The sequence below is a fragment of the Phodopus roborovskii genome, unplaced genomic scaffold (genome assembly GCF_943737965.1).
Source record: "Phodopus roborovskii unplaced genomic scaffold, PHOROB, whole genome shotgun sequence".
NCBI classification, from domain to species: Eukaryota; Metazoa; Chordata; class Mammalia; order Rodentia; family Cricetidae; genus Phodopus; species Phodopus roborovskii.
In genome coordinates this window covers 24,790,205-24,804,665 of record NW_026126540.1, presented here as the reverse complement: position 1 = coordinate 24,804,665, position 14,461 = coordinate 24,790,205, and the positions used below count along the sequence as shown (strand labels likewise).

General features: G+C 39.1%; 1 protein-coding gene across 1 annotated transcript in view; it reads left to right on the top strand.

The window, feature by feature from the left end:
* The window catches only part of LOC127233090 (late cornified envelope protein 1C-like), a 98,793-nt gene extending 93,443 nt beyond the window's left edge, over positions 1–5,350 (top strand). The window contains exon 3 of the mRNA XM_051199497.1: positions 5,040–5,350. Coding sequence (XP_051055454.1) covers positions 5,040–5,305 — 266 coding nt within the window. The 3' untranslated portion in view covers positions 5,306–5,350. The remainder of the gene's footprint in view (positions 1–5,039) is intronic.
* The last annotated feature ends 9,111 nt before the right edge of the window (positions 5,351–14,461 follow it).

The following is a 14,461-nucleotide window of genomic DNA, read 5'->3' as shown; positions in this document are numbered from 1 at the left end:
TAAATGTTTGTTTTCATTTAAATGGACTTGGTTATATAAAATAAATAAATAAATAAAAAGAAAAAAAAAACAAAAGAGAAATGACTAATTTACTTGATACTGACGCAGGAGCATAGGGGAAAAAAGCTCATTATTTCTTTTTTTATTTTATTTTATTTTATTTTATTTTATATAACAAAGTCCAATTAAATGAAAACAAACATTTATACACAATATTTGGGAATTTGGGCATCGTTCTTTCCAAGCTACTTCCTGCTGGTAAGGGGCACTGTCTTGGGGGGATTCGAAGACAATTCAGATATCCTGGCTGTAGTCTGTAGAGCTGTTTTGTCCAGCTGTTTTGAATGTAGGATTAGCTTGTACTCTATTTCAGGCAGTCTGGCGTGAGGCTCATTATTTCTTTAATCTAATTAGAACTCAGTTGTGTTCTTTTATTCCACTAGATGGAGAAAATTAGTCATTATAATAGAGAGACAGTATGCCACATAGAAATCCCCAGAAAGTAAGTGGTTGACTCATTAAGATGGTTACACTGACCTGACTGACATGTAAGCCTGCAGATCTCACAATCCGAGACAGATTTTTCAGCCTTCCTCAAGCAGAATTACATGCGTCAGCTGACGACATGGGTGTGCTCCTGCATAGAGGCTGAGACATGAAGTAGAGGCATCAGGGTCTCATCATTCTGGAAGTCAGGAGTTGAGCTGAACAGAGCTGCCATTGTGGACACCCAGGAATCACTTCCTGGCCTCTCCCAGTTGCTAAGACCTTTGGAGCAGACTGAGGAAGAGAACAACATTCTTGTCATGTGAGACAGTGGCAGATCCCTGAAGTCATGTAGCCTCACATACCTCACCAAGCACATTTCAGAGGGCACCTCCCTGGAGGGTGATCTATATCATAAGGAATAGCTATTTATAAATGAAAATGTTATCAATAGCCTTGGTGAGAAGATTTAAGATCATAAAGTATCCATTGTGCTAGATGGGTAGTGGTAAAGAAATACCCAGGCCAGGTTTAAGGAAGTTAAAGAAGTTCATGTCAGTGATATGACACTTAAAATACTTAAAATTCAGTGTGATGATGTATGTACAAAAGGCATGTTGGACATTAAACAGATAAGACAAGGAAAGAGATGAGATTCACCACCTCTATTAGAAGTAAAACACTAACTACAAAAATAAAAGTATATGGAAAGAAACCTACTATGCAGCCAAGAAATGACAAGCACTTATGTAGTTCTCTCTCTCTCTCTTCCTGTCTCTCTGTCTTTCTCTCTCTCCACACACACACACGTTTGTGTATGCATATAGGTATATATTAGTATATTGTGTGTGTATATATATAAACACACACATGTATATATCAATAAATTTAATATAACATATAAATGGACTCTAGAACAGAAATCACCTGATCATATCAATAGGCACAGGAAAAGCTTTTGAAAATCCAACATTCAATAATTTTAAAAGGCCTGGAAAGCCTAGGAATAAAGGAAATTTATCTCAACATAATAAAAGGCATACATAAATAAAAGGCCTGTACCCCAAATTATACTAAGTAGAGAAAACCTTAAAGTATTTACACTAAACACAAACACATAACATCCAATGAGTCTTCTGTTAACACAATATAGTGCTTGAACTATTAGCTACAATAATGATATAAGGGAAAGAAAGATAATATAATTAAAAGTACATCAAATTGAGCTCATTTACAGATGGCTTGACTCTATTCATAAGAGACCCTAAAAGTCCCACCAGAAAATCCTTAGGATTGTAAACTATGAAGTGTGACACATTACAAAATTAATATTAGCAAACCAGTAGCTTTTATGTACAGCAATAACAAGCATATTGAGTTGAGAAAGAAACCAGAGAAAGAATCCCATTCACAGTTCCTTAAAACATATCTTAGAATATGTAGTCAGGGAAGTGAAATATCTCCACAATGAAACTTTTAAAAAACTGAATAAGGAAAGTTAAGAACACGCTAGAAGACAGAATGCCATTTCATCTCACAGATTGAAGAATTAATATTGTAAAAACTATTTACTGAAAACAATAAGCAGTTTCAATAAATCTCCTATAAAATTTCATTGCCATTCTTCACTTAAAAAAGAATCTTAAAATTAATTTTCAAATACAAAAGACCACAGATAGTCCAAAACAATTATAGCACAAAGAATAACAATGGAATTATTAAGTATGGTGATATTTCAAGTTAAACTACAGGGTCATAGTAACAAAAAATTATAGTACTGACAAAAAATGAAAACATGTAGATTAGTGGAATAGAACAGAGAGACAGATGGACAGATATAAAGCCATGTAGCAAGAATCACCTGATTATTTAACAAAGATGCTAAAATGCACAATTGAAAAAAGCCTGTCTGAACAAAGTATATCATCACATGTAAAGATAGACACCTATCTCTTACCCTGCACAAAAATCAACTACAGGTGGATTAAAGTCCTGAAAAAGTAAGGAAAATACTTCAAAATATTGGCAAAGGCAAGGACTTTCTGAATGGGACTCAGTTGCTCAAGAAATAAAGCTAATATTGAACAAAGTAGACCTTATGAATTTAAAAAAGATTCTCTACAGAAAAGGAAAGAGTTAAATGAAAATTTAGTCCATAAAATGGGTTAAAAGCTTTGCTAATTATGTATCTGACAAAGAATCAATACCTGTGATGTACAAAGAACTCAAGAAGCTAAACTAAAACTACTCAGTCAATAAATGGGCTAATGAAATTCAGACATTTCTCAGAAAACGAAAACAAATGCTGCTAAACATTTGAAAAAAATCAAATTTGATAGCCATAGGAGAAATGCAAATCCAAATAAAAACTACACTGTGACTCCATCTTACCTCAGTGATAATGCATGAAGTTATGAAAATGGAGCTATTATCACCAGCTATATATTTCTGGACGTTTACTCAAAGAACTCAAAGTCAGCATGGCACATATACTATAATCACTGTCAAAGAGTATTTTCCATAAATTATAGAACATACACACACCATACATACATGCATACATACACATACAATAGAGGAATGGGTTAAGAAAAATGGTATACATTGGAATTTTTCACAATGAAGAAGAAAGTAATGTCATTTCCAGAGGATTAGAAATAACTTAAGATGATTCTAGGTGAATTAAGCCAATTGCAGAAAGAAATATGGATATTCTTTCATGTTTTCCTTCTTAAATTTTATATAGACATATATATATATATAGACATATATATATATATATATATATATATATATGTACACTTGACATGAAATTCAAAGTGAAACTCTATAGGAACAAATGAGACTAATGATATTGGTAAAGGTAAGACAAAGAGAGAAGAGACTATGCTCAATGTAAAATTTATCTAATGAGCAGGTAGGAGGAAGATAGATAACAAAACTACAGATTTTGTAGCTTAACCCTGGAACTTGGAATGTTAATCATTTCAGAAAGAGCATTGAAGAGATCAGTTGAGCAATGAAATACTCTTATGGATCCTTCAGGTATGTAAGGTTAAGGCTGACAGGAATCCACTTCCTCATCTCATGTCTAAATCATATTCCAAGCTGGATGCAGCATCCATGAGTCCCACTGAGGAAGGCTGATGAGGAACATCTATCTGGTTATCACCAGCCACAGGAACACATTGTGTCAGGGGGCAGGGCCTCCCATGCTCAACCACTGTCTCACAGGCTAGGGCAGAGCCAAAGACCAGAATAAAAGGTCTGTGGGACAGAGCACCTCCATTCACTCACCTCCAGAGGTGCCCACAGACCTTGTGCTACCTGTCATCTTGGTAAGTGTCCATTTGAGGTCAAGGAGCATGGTCTATACCACAGGGAAGCTATGAGGAGACCTGGGGAGTGGGAGTGGGCTGGGCAAGGCCAAAGAACTCAGAGACATGTGGGAAGGGCAGAGAGTACAGAAAAATAGAAGGTTGGGTAGCAGTAGATAAAAGAACTTTAAAACTCATGGGAGGTATTAGAAGTAACTGGTAGCTCTGACTTCTGAATATGGAGAGAAAAATATGCCCTCCAGTGGATGGGAACCTGAAATACAGAGAGCTGTAGACCTTGATAGGCTTTGCAGGAGGAGCTCCCCTCTGCTAACACTGCCCTGAGACAGCCTGCAAAGAAAGACTAACAGTAAGGAGAGGACACTGAGGGATCTTTGGTCTTGGAAAACACACAGGCTATGGATCTGGAATTTTATCACATGCTGCTCAAATTTTTAAGATAAAACGGTATAAGACTTGCCATGTCAACCAGTCTATATGAGGTGTTGAGATGATTCAAATTTTCTTGAAGGAGGGACCAGACCTGGTTCATGTCTCCAGGAATGGCCAAGTTAGATCTTTTATCAAAAGGAATAAGATCACTGATCAATAATTGCTATTTTCTTCTTTGAAATCATTATCATCATTAGTTTGTGATGCTTTGGGAATTGATGGAAATCCCATAAGAATCTCCAAATGGCCTACAAGAGTAGAAGATGAAGACTAATGACATTGTAAAAGATGTCAATCAGAGAAATTTAAGGGGAGGAGGAAATTATTCTGAATATGCCTTCAGACTGTGAAATCTCTCAAAATAAGAGTTACAGGAGAATGAGTTTTTCAAAAGAACAAGCACCTCTTCTATCGAAACTTGCAAGATAATTTGCATCTGCAGACCAGTACTATAAGGTCCTTGGGGTTTGTTAGAAGTAAAATTACCGAATATAGAGTTTCTATAAATAACAGTGATATTTAGAAGTGGATTGGATACCCCCGGATCCTGGGTCTGACTTGTGTGTGACTTTTCCACAGCTCCTGAGCATTCACAAGCCGAGATGTCCTGCCAACAGAGCCAGCAGCAGTGCCAGCCCCCTCCCAAGTGCACCCCCAAGTGCCCTCCCAAGTGCCAGACCCCTAAGTGTCCTCCTAAGTGCCCCCCTAAGTGTCCCCCTAAGTGTCCCCCTGTGTCTTCCTGCTGCAGCCTGGGGTCTGGTGGCTGTGGCTCCAGCTCTGGAGGCTGCTGCAGCTCTGGGGGTGGTGGCTGCTGCCTGAGCCACCACAGGCCCCGCAGATCTCTTCGTCGCCATCGTCACAGCTCTGGATGCTGTAGCAGTGGGGGCAGCAGTGGCTGCTGTGGCAGCAGTGGGGGCAGCAGTGGCTGCTGTGGCAGCAGCGGTGGCAGCAGTGGCTGCTGTGGCAGCAGCGGTGGCAGCAGTGGCTGCTGTGGCAGCAGCGGGGACAGCAGCTGTGGTGGCAGCCAACAGTCCGGGGGCTGCTGTTGACCTTTGCCAGGAGGATCTCTGACAGAATGGAGAAGGAAACCTAGTGTGGAAGATTGGATGCACTCTCCTTCTGTCCAAGACTGAGAGACGCTGAAATCGTGTGGAAAGTTCTGAATACCCTAACAAGCAGGGTAACTAATTTTCTGTATTACAAAATAATAAAATCTTCCTGTTAATCTTCTTCAGACTCTTAGTCATTTTGATCATCATCAGCCCTACATGTCAGTGGTTTTAACTGGTGTCCCGTTTTACTCTGGTTGTCAGAAGGGTGAATGAGGAATATGGGTCAGATAGCCAGACAGTTGATAGGGTGTGCATAGTAAATTCTCAATCACCCTTTCTTGCACACAGTGAGGACTAATCTCCCCCTACATGTTGCCTATTGCTGTTGTTATCCTCCTCTATGTACAGATGTGTGTTCTCTGGTGTTGTATATTTCGCTCTACTATGTTCCTAACTACTGTGATAGAATTTCTAACAACTCATATATGTATCCTTGGTAGTGACTGTAACACCTCACTAAATGAAAAATGAGTCTCTCCTGGTAGAGTTTGATTCTCTTTTCTTTTTTTATTAAAAAGACCTGGAAAGGTACAATTTTGATCATTGCTTTGTTATATTAACTTAAATTCAAGTTTTTTACATTGTTGAACCAAGACAAGAAGATTGATGCTTATTAGAATCCAAATGTAAAATCCAGATGTAAACCAAGTTGATGGAAAGACTTCTATTGGCCATCATATCCAGCAAAAACCTTGACCTTATGATCTCAAGTAGGTGAGTTCTGCTCCTGAGTAGATTCATTGCAATGAGGGAGGATCGCAAGCTGTTCATTCCCTTATGTTGCTTTTCTAACAACCCAAGGAGGAAAAGAGTGACTGCCAGATAGTACTGGGACAGAACGCTGTGGGGTTACACATTTCTGCCAGCTGGGTTCATTACACTGGTAGCCTAAGCAATGTAGAAAAGAAATTGTAACTGCACAGTGCTATAGGAGAGTAGATCATTGTAGTGGGATATTCACTTTGTCTCCTTCTGTGGAACTGACCACGCCCATTGGTGGGTGGAGCCAGGGGCAGAAGTGACCTGTGGAAGGCGGTCTGAGGAGGAGCCTAGGAATGCTCTCTTGCTGGTGGGTCATGGAGAGGAGAGCATCCGGTGGAACTTGCTGGTGTTCATCTGTCTAGGTTGTAAGTTATTTCTCCCTGAATAAACATCTATTCTGCCTATTTGTTTATCCTGATCCTTATTTAACTGCAATAGATCATGAACATGCCAGTAAAGTTTGCCTGCTCCATAGACTGATGAAGTATAATGGTTATAATGATGATATCTTTTAGTATGGAAGATATGTGCATGAAACAGTTTAATCAGTTGAAGTATCTTATTTAATACTCTTGGAAAATTCATGAAAAGAGAGTCATTCAAATCCATATTTTATATTTGAAGAACTGAGTGAGAAAAGTTAAGTAGCCTGTACTAACTTAGATATGTTCTACTAGAACTAGAATAGTATCTGAGGATGTCTTGCTTCAAAACTACAAGCCTAACATCTAGGAAATTTTTCTCAAGCTATTATAAAGGAAGACTTTGGGAATTCATGTTTCCCATAATTTATATCTAATGAATACACCACATTTGAAATATACACAAAACAAACAAATAAATAAAATTCCTTCCTCTGAGAACAAGATTGAACACACATAAAACCTCTATAGGCATACACATTTCTTTGTTCAAACCTAAAAGCCTGCTGTTGATGAAGCAACATTGCAGGAGAGAGAGATGAGAAACTATGGAAGCCAAACTTAAGAAAGAGTAAGAGGCGGGTACCACTAAGCAGATAATGCAATAGATGATGGACTATGAAACAGGATGGTATATTGTTTCAATAACCTATTGCAGGAGAGTAAGCCGGTCATATTGTACACTAGTCATATTGGGTTCATAGTTTTTTGTGTTACAGAACCCTACCCCTTGGATGACACTGCCCACATTCAGGTTGTCTTTCCTCCTCTTAAACCTTTAGGGAAACACCTCATATACACACCCAGAGGTGTGTCTCATCTCATAGTGCACAAACAAGACATAGATGTAGAGAAAAAGATTTGTATGGTGGAGGGGGGGGGTAGGGGAGGTTGGCAGGAGTAAGGAGAGCTGAGAAAGTAATCTGAATCTCTCTCTCTCTCTCTCTCTCTCTCTCTCTCTCTCTCGTGTGTGTGTGTGTGTGTGTGTGTGTGTGTGTGTGTGTGTGTATGATGTCTCTCAGGTTTCTTCATTGACTAGAGACAGTTAATGCAAGGAGTTAAACTCAGTCTACTTAAATACTTATCTCTTATCATATTGAATCAAAATTTCCTTGCAATCCCTTGATGGTTAGTTTATCAAGGAAGTTTTTCTGTAGCATTGCTGATGTCATTGAGAATAATGTGCACATTATATGTTGATCCTTTTTAAACACTCATTTATTATGTTGTATGTATATGAGTGAAGGAGAGCACATACCCCTGCATATACGTGGAGGTCAAAAAACATTTAGGGGTTTGTTATTTCCTTCTAGCCTGGGTCCCAGGTGTCAATTCAGGTTTTCAGGCTTGCTTGACAGTGCTCTTACTCACTAAGCCATCATCTAGACACCATATGTTTGTATTTATTTTATGATCTTCCTGAGCTCTCATGTTATCTATGAATATCACATAAAGCATTCTTATGTATATATGAAAACTTTGTCTTATTTAAATGCCTAGAAGCTCAACTATTGCATAAAAGAAAATGTGCATGTTTTGTATGTTTACTATACATCATTTAGCACAGATTGCTTTCCAGAACAATTACAACAGCTTGTATTGCTAGCCACAAATACCAATGTACATATTACTATCACACATCCCAAATAAGCAGCATATTATTGTAAATAATTGTTATTTGGAAATACATAAAGGAATCTAACAGCATGTTTCCAAATAAAGGATATGTTATTGTTCTCTTTGTATTTATTTGACTATTAGTAAAATTGAACATTGACCTTTGTGTGGGAGCGTTCATGCTGTTGAATATGTGTGTGTGTGTGTGTGTGTGTGTGTGTGTATGAAAGAGAGAGCAATTTTGTAAACCAGGTTGATACTTTTTTCCTACTGGTGTTTAGTTTTTAATTTTTGATATTTCTTTATGTACTCAAACTGTTGATTCTTTATGTTTAGTTTTAGAATACTGAATATAGATTAGACTTCTAAGAAAGACTTGAAGTTGGGGCATCTAAATTCATGACTTTGTTGGTTAGTGACTCATAGAAGAGGCAATTGGGAGGTTTATGTGAAACAATCAATTCAGAGTTAGTTTGTGCCCTTGGTTATTTCAGCAGTCTCTTTCAATTTGAGAAGATGAAATAATAACAATGTAGAAGACAGACAGCTAGGATTAATACATGACATAGGACAGCCTGGACAAGACAATATATGAAATGCTCCCAGATCTATTAATAGCTAATGCTCATAATATGGGGTTAGCCATTTTTTCTGACCCACCCCATCAACTGGGTCAGGTATTTCCCTTTCTCAAGAGTGAGGCCTGAACCAGATGACTTCTCCGCATCATTCCGGGAACCAGGAACTGGTCCCTCCTGAGCCAAGACAATGACATCTAGTCTACTTCCCCATAACTAAGCTCTACTGGAAAAACCCAACCAATGGTCATACTCAGAGGAGTTTGAGGCCAACATATGTCCATCCATAGGTATACCTCAGAGTGTGTATTCTGTGAGGATGACCTAAGAAACATGAATTAAGTATTTGTAAATTGTAAAGTTATAATAATTTTACTCACAAATATTTAATCATATGCATAACCATATACTGGTTGTTGGTGGAAATAGGAGTCAAAAACTTCAAGTTGTATTGTGAGATATTGGATTAAAATCTCATTTATAAAATATATCACTTTGGTCGATGCAGAGACTCACGACTGTCAAAGTGCAGAGACTGTCAGTGGCATACACAGCCACAAATGGCACATCTACATCATACCCTTTTCCAAGGCTCGGATTTTATGCTAGGATCCTACAATACTGGAAACTTCATTAATCTCTTAATGACATAATATGTTATGAAGTATAGGATATCCTATTCCTCCACAGCCCATTCCAGTCATAGGATTTAACTAAGCATGAATAGAAAACCATTATATATTCAAAAACTTGACTGGACAGCTGTCCTCTGACCTGCCCACTCACAAATACTAGTTTCTAACCTTTGTCCACACAGAAGGTGGTCTTTCAAAACACTTCCTTGCCCTTCAGTATTGACAGATGTCTCCTTACCATGAGTACAACACAATACATGACTTACTATAGATGAGGTTGGACCACACACTTCCACCAACGAGTTCTTTCCATGTCTACTATACAGCCCAGTGTTTGTGCTAATCTGGGTTTTATCTAATATTCCTTATAACTCCACCATGATACCCAGTGTATTACCTTTCTTTCACTGTGCCAAAACTGCACATAATTTAAAGGAAGTATTTATTATGGTTACAATTCATAGTTTTACTCCATTATAGCTGGAAGTACATAGTACAGAGTCCAGTCTGAGGTGGTGGGGAAATGAAGCAGGAACTGTTCACACGTTAGTGGCCTGGGGAATAGAGAACACAGCCCGGGGTAAGGGGCAGGCAAAGCATTCAAATTCCAGCCCCTAATGAAGTGTTACCACTCTATTTGGTGCCCTTAACCTGGGAGAATGGAGTCTAAATGAGGCTGACTAAAGTCTCATGTAATAGCCAACTTTATTTAGGACATTGAACGGTTTACATTCTGAAGGCATTCTGAGTGTTAAGTTAGGTCATGTGAGGAAAGTTCACCTGAGTTCATGTTGTATACAGTCACAAGAGCAAGGTCACATGAGTTTAGGCTTATACAGTCATGAAGGTAGGGTCATATTAGTTCAAGTCAGATACAGTCATAAGGACAACCTGTGCTTAGAAACATCATCTAAATAATAATACTTGATGCTAGGTAATCTAAAACAAAACCTACTCCTATTTATTGCATGTGGGAGGGACATGAAATTACATTCCAAGAATAAAACCATGTTATGGAAGACCAGAGGTTACAAGACTCTTGTCTTGTTTACTTGGTGCTTTTGCACAAGCTCTTAGAAATCTCCTCACACAGCTACATTCCGTGGACCACATTCAACATAAAGCTCCATTCAGCAGCCAAGCCCACCACAAAATGGCCCCATAGACTGTCAAAACATTGCCAACAACTGGGGGACAAGTAGCCAAAGTGTGGCTCTGTGAGCAGTTCTGTGATTCTGAATCTCAAATCAATTCAAACCATAATACTAAGTACCTTTTCTTCTTCATCCTTTCTTTAGAAATACCCCTAGAGATCTTTTTTTAGTTTAAAATTTTAGGGCACTGGTAATTCTGCATATTATTATCTAAACTGAAAGTTTCTAGGAGAGAATTATTCCTTAACCATGAGCCTCCTGTATGGACATCTAACTGATTGGGTCAATGACTGGGCCATCTTTCATTCCCTTAATAGCCATTCCTTTCCTCCCTACCTGACCTACTATCTGTGACTAATAGGTGAAACCTTTTGGAATGTATTAACATACCACTAGCTTCAACCAACCAATGTTTCCAGACTACATTTGAGGCCACAGCAGTTTTCCCTGCTTTGCTGTAACCTGCCTGTCTGATATTCCAAGTGCCTTGATTGATGATGTTCCTTGTTCTGTTACTATCCAAACTTCCTCACACTGCTTCCTCAATGGCACATGCATTTGAGTCGACCTGAATTTGTGCTCTCAGGTCATGGTTGCTAATACTTGACTCTTTAGGGTAAGGCAGGCTGTGTCTTTGAATTGAGAGTTTCATAGCTTTCTAGATTTTTTTTCTAAATATCATTGTGACTATACATGTACTCTTACTATTTGTCACTGGCAGTGCCTGTTTTTGTGTTTTAAGGACTAGGGTGGGGTCTGTTTGATTTGTGTGTGCATGGTTCATTCCTGTACCATAAATATATAGTATATGGGCAATTTGCCTGAGTGCTACATGATTACAAACATCACTTGTTTGAAGCTCTGTTCTCTCCTCCTCCATTCCTCTTTTGCTCCCCCCCCCCTCTCTTCCTGGCTTCTTGTCCTCTCAGCTGCTTACTATATGATATTGAATAACCAATTGGTATGCTTTTTCCTTGGGAAAGCTTTTCCATTTTTTGCACTCTTTGGTTGCCTATAATTCTTTGTGTAGGATTAAGGCCTCATGGACTTTCCTCCAACCATGTTAACATGTCCATTTCTTTTGTCCTTGTCCAGCTCATGCTTAGGAAGTCATATCAGTGAGACTTTATAGATGTAGCTTCTGATAGTCTTAGAAATCCAGTCTCACAGCAAACTCCCTGTTCCTCTAGACTTTACAACTGTTTCTTCCCATCTTCAACAATGATCCCTGAGCCTTGAGGTACAGGAGCTGTGTGTTCATTGGGAATGGGCTTTGCAACTCTGAATTTTGATAGGTTATGGTTTTCTCTAGTGGAGACTCTTGTCTATTGCAAAGGGAAGCTCCCTTGGTGAGAGGTGGAGACTATACTTCTCTGTGGGTATAAGAACACATATTTAGAGAGTAGTTGGGGATTATGTTTGTTTAATAAAGTAATAGTTTTAGGTTCTCCTCTAAGATCCATGACATCACCAGCCTGGGGGAGTTGTTCAAGCATCCATCAGACACAATTTCCTTCATGTTGAGCAGATCTTAAGTGCAGTTACTGAGTTGTTGGTTATTGTTGATCCCACCAATCAGATTTGCTACCACAATTTAAAAGCAAATCTGAAACAAGCTTTAATTAAATACTGGCCAGGTACATACTCAGGTTCCTGGGAAATAGCCCAGAATCAAGTATGGCAAGGGCTTACTAAGGAAAACCCATAACTCATTGTATTTCCCATCAGGTCCAATCAGGGGCAAGCATACATCCTGACATAAATCCTGCATGCATACCTCCCACCCACATGTCATCAAACACATCCAGCGCAAATGGATCAAACAAACTTGTTTAGGGGAGTGAAAACAAGTGGCTTGTTATCTTACATAAACAATAACCTTTAGCATTTCAGAACTATCTGTCCTTGGGCAAGGGGCTTGGAGATCAGAGGCCTTTATGTCTCATGAATCTCTATGGCATAGTAATTAAAACTTAAAATGTAATGTAGGCTCTCACATTACCACTAGGGTATACATGCCACCACTGGGCCCTTTGGGTTATTGTGCCATGCTGCTTGTTTGTGTGGTTCTTCAGCATCACAGCCACATAGGCCTCCTGGTTACTTCCATACTTTGGAGGCTTGCAGAGAGCTTTTGAGAACCATGAAAGCCAGACCTCTGGAGGAGGTATTCGGGTTAGGTCTGACTCTGAGGCCTCTCGGCCTTGTTTCTGAAGTACATAGTGTTTTCAGCAGTAGGGACTCACCTTCTACCTCTGGTGAGCTAGTAAGGCAAAAGCAATGGGTTGTGTATGTTGGAAGTCTCTTGAATAACCCTGGCCAACAACTCAAAAGAAGGCGTCTCATCCTGGCATTATGGGTTTTGTTAGTTGTTCTTTGGCTCTTGGAGGAAATTATGTGAACACAGATTAGAAAGTTTCATTTAAATGATATATTTGCATTTATACTTATATTTAGGTGTTATATATATTTTAGGTACCTAATAGTATGATTCCTTATGACTGGTTCAGACATTCTCTTTTTTAAATTTTTTATTCATTATTTTTTATTATTTTACATATTGATCCCAGTTCCCTCCCTTGCCCCCCAACCCCCCTTCTATCCCAATTCCCCACAATCCACAGGGAGGGAGATGCCTCCCAGGAGGGATCATCAAAATCTGTCAACTCAATTGGAGTAGTAACTAGGCCCTCCCCACTGTCTCTAGGCTAAGGGATTATCCCTCCGTGGTGAATATGCTCCCAAAGTCCTTTCATGCACCAGGGATACATCTGGTTCCACTGTCAGAGGTCCCTTAGTCTGCCCAGACCTCCTACGTGAGACCCACGTACAGGGTGTCTGAGTTGGTATAATGCTGGTTTCCCATCTATCAGTCTGAGGGACCTTGTTCAGGTCAACTGTCTCTGTGAGTTTCTGGTCTTGACACCATTTTCTTATCACTCCTCCCTCTCTGCAACTGGATTCCAGGAGTTAGGCTCAGTGTTCAGCTGTGGGCGCCTGCTTTTGTTTTCATCAGCTAACTAGATGAGGGCTCTATGATGGTATATAAGTTGATTATCAATCTCATTATCAGGGAAGAGCTTTTAAGGTAGGCTTTCTACTGTTGCTCAAATTGTTACTTGGGGTCACCCTTGTAATTCTCTAGACATTTTTCTAGAGTCAGTTTTCTCTTCAAACCTTTAATGGCTCCCTCTGTTATGGTATCTCTTTTCTTGCTCTTGTCTATTCCTCCCCTAATTCAATCTTCCTGGTCCCACATGTTCACCTCTCCTCCCCTTCTCTTTCTCCTAACTTCCTCTTCACTCACTGCCTCCCCCAACTCCCAATATGCTCAGGAGATGTTGTTACTTTCCCCTTCTGTGAAGGACCTTGTATAAATCTCTTAGGCTCCTCCTTCTTTCCTAGTTTCTCTGGTTCTGTGAATTATAGTCTGGTGATCCTTTCTCTATGTCTAAAATCCATATATGAGACATTCTTGCTGTTATTTCACAGTCATACCCTCATCCCCTTCCATATTTATATCCCTCCCCATCTTTAATTAGTATCCCTTACATTTTCACAATTTCTCTGTCACATTGTTTGTATACTACTATTCACCTCTCTATGGCTCTCCCATCCCTGAACCCTGGCAGAAGTTCCTTCTTACTTTCCTGGCTTATGCAGTTACTCCAGGATATGTACTCACATCTGAAAATTTGGAGCTAGGAGCCCTAGGTTACCCCATTCAGTGTGAACATTCCTGGTTCCATCAATTAAGTTCAAGATTTTACTTTTCTTTATATACATATACATATATACATATACATATATACATATGTGCCACATTTTTATCCATTCATCAGTTGCAGGGCATTTAAGGTGCTTCTATTTCCTTGTTATTATGAATAGAGTGTCAGTGAACATGGCTGGGCAAATATCTGTGGAG